A 12,197-nucleotide genomic window follows, 5' to 3' on the forward strand; every position below is an offset into this window, starting at 1 on the left:
TGGCGCTTTATCATATGTCACTATTTTAAGTCAAAATGGCAAAAGTGTGGTTTTAGCTTGTGTATGTGCATATTTGCTGGTTGTCCTCTTTTAAATTATATAGAATTTCGTTTTCTCTGATAGTATACTATATATTTTTGTTTTTGGATTGCAGGTCTGACAAAACATAATATTTGTCATCCTGGGCTTTGGGAAATTGTAGATGGGCAATCTTTACTCTTTCCTAACATTTTATGAATCAAACAGTTGTTCTTACTCGTGTCCAAAATGCACATCTATGACACAGTTCTTCTTTTTTTGACTAAATACCTCCTATTTTGGGACATGTGTGACACCAGTTAAATTAAAACCAGTTTCTCCTGTATCAGTCGCGCTACCGGGAAGAATAAATACAGACATTGTGTGGGTATTGTGAATGCAACAGTGGCTTTAAAAGACAGTAGTCATGTGTTTTAGCTAAAACAATAACACATGTGCAGTTTGGCCTAGTGTAATGAGACTGGGAGTGTAGTTCGTCCACTTGCATCTGCCTCATGTGGAGCTGTGTCGTAGTAATAATCTCATTGTGGGGGAAGTCATTGCATACAATTAATGGATAAAGTGGTTGTGTAGATTATATTAGATTTGTCCATTTAACACTACTCTCCAATACACTACTGAAAGCTATTCATAGAGCAAAAGCACTGAAAAAATTCATTAACAGATTTGATTTTTGATCAATTGTAGCCACAAAGTTATCAAAAAAAGATCTTTATGTTATTCACATTTCAACTCTTTTTCAACACCTTGCGTATCTCACTGTGCTTCGGATCAACTCAAAACTTCTCTGAGATAATGCGTGTATGAAATGCTGGATGTGTTGAAGAGCCAAATTCCTTTCTACTAGCAAATGACCCTAGGACTTCTGCCCAGTCCTACTGCCAGCTCCCCCAGTGCATACTTAATGTGGTGGAAATGTGTGTCAGTGTGTGTGTGTAGTCTCATGACGAAGCTTGGATTTCATTTGCAGTAAAAAAGTTTCATATGCAGTGATGATAAATGATGACCAAATAAGGGCTTTTTTTCATATGCAAGTATTAGATGACTTGGTATTACTGCCAGTAGCCATGTTGTGCTCCTCAGCATTTTAATCTGAGGATGTGCAGCAGTCTTAGATAGAGCGTCAGGGCATTACTGATTTTCATATGAATCCCAACAAAGCCTCCACTGTTCATCCAGCCCTGCTCGTGTGGAGTTAGCTGTTTGGAGCACCACTTTTACCAATCTCTGTTTGTTCCTGACATGAGCATGAGTGAGTTTGAACTTGCTCCAGCTATTTCAAACAAAAGGATTCAAACTGAAGTCCTAATGGTGGAGAGCAATTGTTTCCACCGGCACCACGCAGTGGTTTACAGGTCAGATGATCCATTAGAGAAGCTGCCACAGCAGTAGGAAAGCAGCCACGTTTTTGTCCCCCTGTGCTCGTATTTTAACAAGCATCTCACACTAAAAACCAAAAGTCCCCACATGTTTTCTGAACTCTGTGAGGACATCTGGGCTTCCTTCCACTCGTCTTGGTAGGACATTGACTCACGCCATCTTGGATTTTGGCACCTGTGCTTGATGTTAAATGTTTATCTTAACAGTGCAAGTCAATTGTGGCCAGTGCTACAGTCTTACCACTGTTACATGAATAACTGGGATACTAGACGACTGTTTAAGTGCTTTAAACCAGTGGAGTTGATAAATGGAGTGCAAATGAATGATCTGTTTACAGACTGATGAATCACAAGCTGTTCGCCGGTGATGCTATGATTCAGCTGTCTGTTTTGTTGAGTCGCACAGTGTGTTAGTTTCACTGGGGTAATTTGTAAAGGGTTTTTTGCTCTTGTGAATAAACCTTGAAGACTGTTTTGTCTAAGTAATGTGTGGTTCATATTCTAATCAAGTTGTACATAGTCACATAAGTACTCATGCAGTTGGGCCTATGTTTTCACGTTTGGTGCCTAAAATACAGTAAATTCCTTTAAGTAGTGTCTCCATAATTTACACACTATGGTTTGTGGCGCTGCCAGATGTTGTTATGAAACTGTAATCCTTGTCCTTGGTGTATTTGAATGGGTGAGTGGCACCTTCGTATTGTAGCTTGTCCATTTTCAGGGTAAACTTACATTGTTGGTGTAGTATGTTCTGTGCCTCGCCCTGCCCAGAGAGTCCATTGTGTACACAGAAATGTACAATCACAGTGTGCAGCCGAGGTGTGTCCACTCCCTACATAATGCTGTGTGTCTGGGGGTGTGTTAGCAACAGATCTGGATGTTTGTAATCAGAGGAGTAGATTAGTACCCTCTAGTACATAAGCAACTATATAGACATATCATTTTCCCAGCAGGCTCTCATTACAGTATTGCTTCAGTTTAATGGAGTAGTGGCACAACGTGGGGCCAGACTGAGCCCTCTTATTCTGCTCCTCGGCTTTAATGATGCACAGAAAATCACTCCACTAAGCTAATTTACTGTGTGACACAACATAACGCTCTAAAGATTCCTGGCACTGCATGTGGAACGACTATGCGTGCATGGGTGTGTGTATTTACCCCAGACAAGTTCAATGATTAACCTAAAAGTAGATAACAAAACAAAGCTTTGCCTGTAGGTTAATCTCCTATGTCTTTAAAACACTCACTCATTGTTTGAAAAGGCGAGTTCATCGAGTTTTCCACCGGCAAAATCAGCAAAAAACTGCGCAGCTACCAAATAGGTTTTTAGTCTTTTCCTTTCTACTGACAGATAACACTGCTTTTCTTTCTTTTAAAAGTTCCCCTCATGTATTTCGACGCCATCTGGCTCTGTTTTTATTCTTCACTGTGGTTTCTTCACTTTCTCACAACCTTGTTCAGCCCCTGCCAAAAAGCTATTCTCAGAGCACATGTCTGAATAGACATGGACTGTGGTGTTACACAAGTTTCTCTTTATTGAGGTTGGTTCTCTGCCAAGTGACATCAGTGAGAGCAATGCAGGGTTCTGTAATGTTCATTTTCCTTCCTTTCCTGCTATCATTTATTGATTGAAGTAGGGCAGTCCGTGGATATTGTGACTTCATGTGTTTTTTATTGTCCTTTCTTTAAAATCAACAGTTGAGACGCTGGTATGGGCCTAAACTGTGGTTTTCATGCTGTATGCATTCCTTATTTGCAGGCATCTCCTCGTTATTGCACATTTATCCTTCAAAAGAAGGAATAAATATGTATAAAGGTTACTGTATTAATTAAAAGATAAGCAGCGGAACTCCTTACAATATTTGAACAAAGTGTGCTGCCGGAGACTAAGAGGATGACCCTCCTCTCCATCTCTCACAGCAGACAACTTTCATGCCTGGACAGTGACTCACCAGCGCAGAAGTTTCATCTGGGCCCACTGGGGGTTTTGGGGCAAAGTGCCAAAAGTAACTGTTTTGAAAAAAAAAAGGAGTTTGCTTGAGCCGCCTGGGAGTGACCTTTGACCTACCTTTTATGACTCATCTATTGTGAGACTAACCTTAGGGAGGCCCCTGAGGCCCTTTACTGCCCCCTGTTTATCCTTTTTGACCTCATCTGTCTTCCGTCGAAAGCATCCTTCTGGTCTTGCACAGTTGCTCGCTTTACTGCTGACGTTATATCTGAATACTTCATCCCCACAGAGAAGGAGAACCCGTATGAGGATGTTGACCTGAAGCGCAAGAGTCTGGGTCGGAAAACTTGCTTGTTAGAGAGCAGCAGATCGTGGAGCACCATGGACAGGAAGCTGAACTCTCCGCCTCAAGTAAGTCATATACAGCACCTGGTTGGGATCAACATGACACTGTAAACATTAAAGATGTGTATCCCCTCAGTGAAGTAAACCCTCTAACTAGGTGACGGGGTTGAATGCTTGACTAGATCTTTTAAAGAATCTCACACCTCATTTGTGGCACCGCAGGAAACAGACTACTGTGTTTACATCTGATGATCCTGTCTGCAGGTGTGGCCTCCTCCCTTCAGCACTGAAGAACTTGTCTCATTATAGAAACAGGAGAGGAACACTGTAGTTACTGGTGGTAGTTTAATATGGTAAAAATACTGTAAAATACGTTGTTGTTCCTCTGCTTCCTACATTATTTAAAACATATCTGTCATGATGAGATGAGTTCATTTTTGTGGGATCATTGCTGTCACATGATTATAACATAAAGGAAAATAGCTTGCAGCTTTAAAAGTGATTTTGGAAAACCTTGTCAATGAGTTGTATCAAACCTTCCTTGTTGTCCTTCTGTTCTCTCTGCTTAGTTGCCTTCTAAACCCAGTAGCCAGTCCCTTCGCCTGCCTGGCCCAAGTGACAGGAAGAGCCACCGGATGTCACAGTTGTCCAAACGCTACAGCCATGATGAAATGCTGCTTCTCCCCCAGCTGGGAGTATCATCTTCACCCTGTGGCCTCCTGGATAATAGCCTCTGTGGCACCAGTGATACCCTGTCCTCACACAGGCACTGGAGGATCCCCAAGGTACACAAGACTAGATCCTACTCTAAGTCCTTGCAGAGCTCTGACTGTGTTCTCTGTCGTTTCCTGTAGCACAGACCAGCTCAGGGTTTCTTCAGGGCCCATCTCAGTCAGCAGCTTTGGATCATTTGTAATTCCTCAGTTTGGAAAAGACAGTTTTGAAACAAAGTGCCTTGATGCATATAATTATTGCATGAGTTTCTCAAGAATTCTCCTCAAAGCCTTCCTGTTTGATTTTTCTAAAAACCTCAAATCACATTAAACCTCTTGTTACTTTTGGCCAGGTACTTCCCTACTTCCACTATATTTAGATTCAAAAGAAACAAGACTTCCCAGAATTTCCTCTTTCCTTTGTTTGCAGCTGGTCCAGAGGATCAACTCTATTTACTGCACTAAACGTGGGAAGAAGAGGCTGAAGAAACTGTCCATGTCCAGTGTTGAGACTGCATCTCTTAGAGGTAAGGGCTCACTGTAGTCCCTTTAGACATGGCCCAGATAAGTGAGTAAATATTTGCGTCTCAGCCACCCACAGACAGTTATCACTGTACTTCGCTTGTGGCATAAACATGTTTGTGAATTTTCCCTTTCACCAAAGTCTTGTCTGTCTTACGTCTGCCTCCAGATGACAACAGCGAGAGCGAGAGTGACTCTGATGACAGGTTCAAAGGTGAGTGACCACAGTGGTTCTACGCTCTTGTTAGCTCTGAACTTTCAGTCAGAGCTGTTTTTCTCAATCCTTGTTCAATAGCTTCCCAGTTGGATTCAACAAGACCACAAAATTGTAACCAAAACATTTGCTATATCCACAGTCTGATGAGATAAAATGATGCTTTTTTTTTCACAAGCTTTCAGTGGTGTCGGGAAAGGCCAAATCTGTTCAGTGACATTTAAGTAATTTCCTGATTGCTTCACATATACATTTAAACAGTGGGTTGTGTTTAGACGTTTCATTTTACATATTCATGTTTGCTTCCCTCCTCAGCTCACACTCAGAGGTTGCTGAAACTGCAGTCCATCCTTCGACGAGCCCCTAGCTACCGCACATTGGAGCTGCAGCTCATTGAGTGGCAAGAGAGAGAACTCTTTGAGTATTTTGTGGTTGTTTCTCTAAAAAAGAAACCCAGCAAAAACTCCTACAGCCCGGAGGTCACCTACCAGTTCCCCAAGGTGAAAGCATGACAGTCGTAACTGAATCCTGCTCCTGCTGCTCTCAGACACCTTTTACACCTGAATGATTTTCACATAGAGCAAAACAATCTGAAAAAGTCCGTGTGTGACAGCAACATCAGTGAAAGTAAAATGCATTAAATGACCTCCCCAGTGGTTTTAAGTATTTTAGCTCAGCAACAACAAATCCCACATTCTTCACAGATACATCGCTGTGGACTGTTTATGATGGGTCAGAGCCACATAATGATAATTGCTGAATGCCTTTGACAGCGGGGATTCATTTAAAAAACAATCATGTAGTGTGTTAGTGGTCTAGAAAAACACATTTATCTGTTAAAAAATCTATGGAATGCTCTGGGAAAAGGTCAACTTTAGTGCTAAATATACTCAATATGCAGTTCAATGGAATAAAGGGTTAGGGAATAATGATTATAAAATAAATAAAGATATGTTTGTGGATAATGGCTGAGCCAAAACATCACACTTGTTTGATGTGTAGCACAGGAAGCAGCATTTTAAATGCTTTCTTGTCATCACAGTTCATCGTAAATGGTGGTTTTAAGTTTTCATATTTTTACACAGTCAGAAATGTGCAAATGTCAATGCTACAGATAAAACAGGTCAGTGTTATGTGGAAATATTTGTTAGAGAAAGAGGTGTTACCCTGTGTGCTCTTAGCCATTGACTTATCTTGACATATTATCTACAACAGTGAACCATGTTAATTTTTTAATGTTGACACAGAAATAAAAACTATGAGCTAACATTGTTGACAATTTAAATCTGGATTCTTAGAGTATGCTAAGATGTATTTTAAAGCTACAGATTACAGCAGAATGGTCCCTTGGGAGAAGTACATCTCTGCCAGCCAGGGGAAACACTGTTGTTGAAGTAATGAGGAGTAGAGGGAGCAAAGGTTTAACCTTACTGGTCACGCTGATGTCCACAGAGATATATGAAGGAGAATGAGCTGACTGAAACTTCTCTCCTCTCCTCTGCTTTCACAGCTAGAGAGGCCCACCAAGCAGATGAGGGAGGCAGAGCAGAGGCTCAAAGCTATTCCTCAGTTCTGTTTTCCAGACGCAAAAGACTGGTGTCCAGTCTCTGAGTACACCAGGTATGGACAAAAACTTCCACATGGCAAACTGTCAAATTCATCACAACTAACTCGTCAGTTGAAGGGCTACTCCACCTAGTTGAGGGGCATTAAATAAAGTATATTCAAATCACAGCAGCAGATATCTAAACATTTAGTGCCGTTATTGATAAACAAAACACATTCAAATCACTCAGTTTGTTAAGATTGATATTCCCCACCAGCCAACACAGTAATAATATATATAAGGATGCTTGTTATGCTCTGCTATACTATACTACTATAGGACACTTTGTGTAAAGTTGCTCCACTTTCCACCTGTCTGCGTAAAACTGAGGCTGATGTGTGACCAACTGAGACGTTTTACCTCTTATCAACTGTTTTCATTAGCTTTTGTGATCTAACAGGCATCAAGTATTTCACCATAATATACTGTCGCTATGATGTCATTTTAACTCATTATATCACATAATGACATCAACACAGTGACAGTGCAGGAGTTTTAACTAGTGTTACTACACAAGGCTTAGTTGCAAGCTTGAGCTCTACTTCTAGTCATTTGGGGCTGCAGAGTGAGAATTATACTTATTCATATATATACTTATTATACTTGTGTTTCCTGTTTTCCTGTCAGAACAGTTCTCCTGCATAATGCTCAGCTGGTTTTCCAGCATCAGGAATCCAACCCACGCCCACATCAACAGTGTGCGCTCTCTCTTTGGTTTAATTTCAGTGTCCTCCGTGGACATCTGACTCTCCTCACCACCATTCATTCTTTCTTTGTCTTGGTCACAGACATATCAGCAGTGTAGCCCGACTGCTTTAGCCTAATAAGGTGATGATAATTGACCCAAATATAAGACAGTTACATTTGTCAGTTTATCATTGTGGGACTGCTTTTGTAATCATCATCAACTTTATTTCCCAGCTGTACTTCAGATCTCAGGCTGCTCTGTTCCAAATAAAATCTAGATAACCCTGATGACATCAATGATGTCATTTTCTCTGACTTCAGAAAGCTCTGCCAAAGCAAATATAGATCCACTATCTGGGACAGCATGAATAATTATTGTTGGCACAGCATCTTATGTTGACTAATAATCTAATGTTGTTGATTCCTGTCAACTTGGTTTCTCGTTATGATTATCTTTTAAACACCTCCACCCTTGCTGGCATGTAGGATAAAATTTAATACAGTTGCATTTACATAAGTGTAAAACTGGGCCAGATCTAACAAAAAGGTTTAGTGTAGCCTTTCATTATTTTATGTGCAGTTTTCTTCATGTCTTTTTGCTCTAAATCTCACCTATATACATTTGTTTTGTACTGCAGTGAGACCTTCTCCTTCATGCTGACTGGCGAGGACGGCAGCAGGAGGTTTGGGTACTGCAGACGCCTGCTGGTAAGTCACTGTTAAACTCTGCTTCCTGTTCACTCCCTGCTGAGCCCTGTTTGTTGTGACAGAGGTTTTTTTTTTATGTGAACATGTGATACGGTTTTCCTGTGGGGCCATTGGCGTGTTACATGACCATTCACTGTGGCAGCAGGAAATACATCACATAAATAAATAAATAGAAAAAAAGAGGAAAAAGGAGGCAGCTGAGATTTAACTAGTTTGTGTAGCAACAACTCGTTATTGTAGCTGATCAGCATGACGGCACAGGATGTTCTTACCCTTTTGTTGTTCAGGTCAGCGGTAGAAATATCTGGAGTTGAACAATCATTCAGACCACAATGTTGACACAGATTCAAGTTACTATTAAAGTGCATTGGTGGATCAGCAAGGTGGATCAGATTAATCAAATATGAGAAAGAATGAGAAAGAAATAACTACGAACCACCCAGATGGAGCTAAAAGTGCATAAAATTATAATACAAATATAATAATGCTGAATGCCAGTTAGGGTTGAGTCACTCAGTTTAACAAGAGTTGTGGCAAGACAAAGAGAAACCAAGAAAAATCCAAACTTTGTCATTGTGGAGCGTTTCCTCTTCATAATGAGGCTGCAGAGAGCTTTGAAGTGTTTCGCTGAGCTTCCCATTTAGCTTGTGGGTAGAAAGCATGACCGTGTGGGATCCTGCGAATGTGGTTGTGATTTTGTTTGCCGTTTTTATTTCGGAGCATGTTTACAGTACTACAGTATGCATTGTCTCAGAGGTTTGGGAGTGTTCTTCACTCTGCTGCTCTCATGCTTGATCCGCTGTGTTGATCTGAGATTCATCTTGATATAAGCAGATTTTAATGAAGGTAGAGGAAGAGGTGAGCTGCTCTCCCTCTGTAGCTTTGCTTCCTCGCTGCTGTCTGTCCAGCAGTTGGCAGTCGCTGAGCATTCCTGAGGACTTGAATCAAGCTCCACATAGTTGATTTAATCATCCATTTGGAAAAGCAGAGGAGAAACAAGAGGAGAAAATTGTATGCCTAATATGGACAAGTGGATTGGTGTTTTTTTGAGTGCTTGTGTTCATTTGTGTCTGTGTGTTTGAGTGCCTGCGTCTGCGTAACGTGAAACACATAATGATGAAGAAGGTAGAAACAATCAGCAGGAGCAGATAAGCCACCTGCGCTCAGGAAGTTGGTGTAGCCTCTGATGAAAGACTAGATTTGAAGATACAGCTACAGTTTTTAAGCAACATAACATAACATAACATAACATAACATAACATAACATAACATAACATAACATAACATAACATAACATAACATAACATAACATAACATAACATAACATAACATTTATTGTTTTAAATCATTTCAATTCCATACTTTTATTGAAAACATAACCTTTTTTAACTTTGTGTTGTGTTTCTGTGTGCACACTCTGCACTGCCTCTGCCACTCTGTGTTTCAAATAAATCTCACCACGTTATGTGTGTTTAGATTAAGTTTCCAGTCTATTACCACAGGTGTCCAACGAGCCTGTGATTTTTTTTTTCTCTTCTAGCCGACTGGGAAAGGACCTCGTCTTCCAGAGGTATACTGTGTCATCAGCAGACTGGGCTGTTTTGACTTGTTCTCCACGGTGAGTTCAGTCTTATCCTCTAGCCGCACATACACGGTGCATGTGCATGTGCATGTGCATGTGCACACACTGACTCATGCAGATAAGCAGCTGCAGGCTGCGTGTGGTGTTTTATCTGTGGTTAACGTGTTTCACAGCTGAAGTAGATGACTTTCAGCAGACCTTGTGCTGAATGCCTGCTCATTAATAAACCTTATTTCACTCTTTTTATGTTTTTTTACTTTCATTTCCCAGAGTAAGTGTTTCCTTCACGTTTGTCTCAGTGGTGCTAACACAGAGCAGAGCAGAGCAGTCGTCCTGTTTGACTTTTTCAGCCTTATCTGATTACTCTTTTAATTCAAAGTGAGTGAATCCAGACTGTTGAAACAAAGTGGCTGCTATATGACATGTGTAAAATAACATGAGGTATTTAAAAGACAGTGTGCATATGTGCTGTATTCACTGTTTAAAAACGGGGGCCTCGTGAACCCCACTGAGGCAACAGACAAGCTCTGCGTCAAAAACCTGAAACCAGGAATGTGTATTTAGTAGTTGAGTTAAAGCAGAATAACTGTGCTATGTCGATGGAGTAGGTATTACTCTAGCTATACATTCCCATTTTAGAGCAAAGTGCTTACAAGCACGATTTGTGATCACCAGGTGCAAGAGTGCACAACAGCAAAGCTGAGACAAAGAAGTGCTTCCATGGTAAATTAAATTGCATGGCAGAGTTTGATTTCAAATAGAACTGAGTGCGTCAAGAGAGAGAGACACGCAGAGAGGCTGACAAATGGAGAGAAGGAGAGATGTGATATCATATGACCTTGAAAACGAGAGATTCTCCAATCAGCTTTCCAGACTGGAAGCAGTTTGGATCAAGACAGGCAGACAGACTCACTAGGTGGAATTTTCCAATCACACAGGCCTGGAAAGGAATTAATTTTCTATTTTTCAAAGCAGAAAATGAACACTGTGTTCCAGCCAATCGCTAATTCTGAAACATATAATAATATGTTTCCATTAATTGTCGCCGTGGGCAATAACCTTGATGACTGTGCACTTTTTTGTCTTGTTTGTCAGTTAATTCAACACAGATAAAACGAAAAACTCTGATTTCCACTGAGACTTGAGCTTTGTTTCTGCTAAAACTAGTTGAAATGTATTAATGAGACGGTGCTCTGTTTAGATCCTGGATGAGGTAGAGAGACGGAGAGGGATCTCAGCAGCCCTGGTCTATCCCTTTATGAGAAGCCTGATGGAATCACCCTTCCCTGCACCAGGGAAGATTATCAAAGTGAAGACCTTTCTGCCTGGTGCAGGAAATGAGGTCAGTGCTGCTGACAGACCAGAACACAACTGTTTCCTGTTTCATCACTTCGATTATTCACATTAACTCAAATGATTTTCAGGTATATCTCAGTGAATTACATCCACAAACAGTGATGACTTATATTTTCAGGTCATTGAACTGAGGCGACCCACTGACTCCAGACTGGAGCATGTGGACTTTGACAGTCTGTTCAGATGTCTCAGCGTGCGGCAGGTGATACGAGTCTTTGCTTCGCTGCTGCTGGAGCGCAGAGTCATCTTTGTGGCAGATAAACTCAGGTGAGGCTCCACGATTAAAACACACGTTACATTTCAGTGTTCAAAATGTCTGCTGAATTTTGTGTTTCGGGGTTTTGGTAATCATCATGAACACGAGTCCTTCAGCAGGTATAAAGTTCAGTATGTAACTGGATTAATTAAAAGTTAATAAAAAGTTAGTTGGGATCTCTTGTGAGTATAAATACATGGCTATGATTATGCAGATGGATGAAGAACATATTTAGGTTTGTTAGCTGGGCTCCAGTGATATTTAGAAATGTTTTACAGACTTCCAGCTTGACTCAACTTGTGCCCTCCAGTGTGTCCACTTAGACTAATCCTGGGCCATGATGGCACAATTGCAATAATCCTCTGTACACACAGACACATAATAGTAGAATTACCGGCTACTTAACAGATTCACCTTGTGTGGAAGTGCTTGATCATTGTGTGTTAATTAGTATTATAAAGTCAAACAACATTTCATTTAGTCAGCTGCCAGTTTTGATACCAGAAATAACATTGGTCACACCAATAAGAGTCTGACAGAGGAGATCAGAGTAGGTCTGATTAGAGCCTCCAAGGACTCAATGTCCTAGCATGTTCTGTTGTCACAGATAAAAGAAGGACACACTTAGAGTATTGGAGTGAGCGGGGACTGGAATAGAGAAGTAATCTCTCTTTGTATCAGAGCCCAGTTTAAACAAACATCAGTGGGGGCAGTGACTTTGAGGGGAAGGAATGCTCTTCCTGTGTGCACGATTCTGCCCTCTGTGATCTGTGGCTCGACTGTCACCGTTTGACTTATGATGCCACATTCACCCCCTACACATGAGGGACGGCACTCTC

At 41.0% G+C, this 12,197-nt stretch overlaps 1 protein-coding gene across 2 annotated transcripts in view; it reads left to right on the forward strand.

Annotated features, from left to right (window-relative positions):
* The window catches only part of dennd2b (DENN domain containing 2B), a 42,171-nt gene that overhangs the window by 19,781 nt on the left and 10,193 nt on the right, over nt 1–12,197 (forward strand). For both annotated transcript variants that reach the window (XM_026378476.1, XM_026378475.1), the window contains exons 5-14: nt 3,659–3,780; nt 4,284–4,499; nt 4,858–4,954; nt 5,119–5,163; nt 5,479–5,663; nt 6,674–6,783; nt 8,095–8,164; nt 9,705–9,782; nt 10,948–11,088; nt 11,221–11,369. In XM_026378476.1, coding sequence (XP_026234261.1) covers nt 3,659–3,780; nt 4,284–4,499; nt 4,858–4,954; nt 5,119–5,163; nt 5,479–5,663; nt 6,674–6,783; nt 8,095–8,164; nt 9,705–9,782; nt 10,948–11,088; nt 11,221–11,369 — 1,213 coding nt within the window. The remainder of the gene's footprint in view (nt 1–3,658; nt 3,781–4,283; nt 4,500–4,857; nt 4,955–5,118; nt 5,164–5,478; nt 5,664–6,673; nt 6,784–8,094; nt 8,165–9,704; nt 9,783–10,947; nt 11,089–11,220; nt 11,370–12,197) is intronic.

The sequence above is a fragment of the Anabas testudineus genome, chromosome 3 (assembly GCF_900324465.2).
Source record: "Anabas testudineus chromosome 3, fAnaTes1.2, whole genome shotgun sequence".
Taxonomy (NCBI): domain Eukaryota; kingdom Metazoa; phylum Chordata; class Actinopteri; order Anabantiformes; family Anabantidae; genus Anabas; species Anabas testudineus.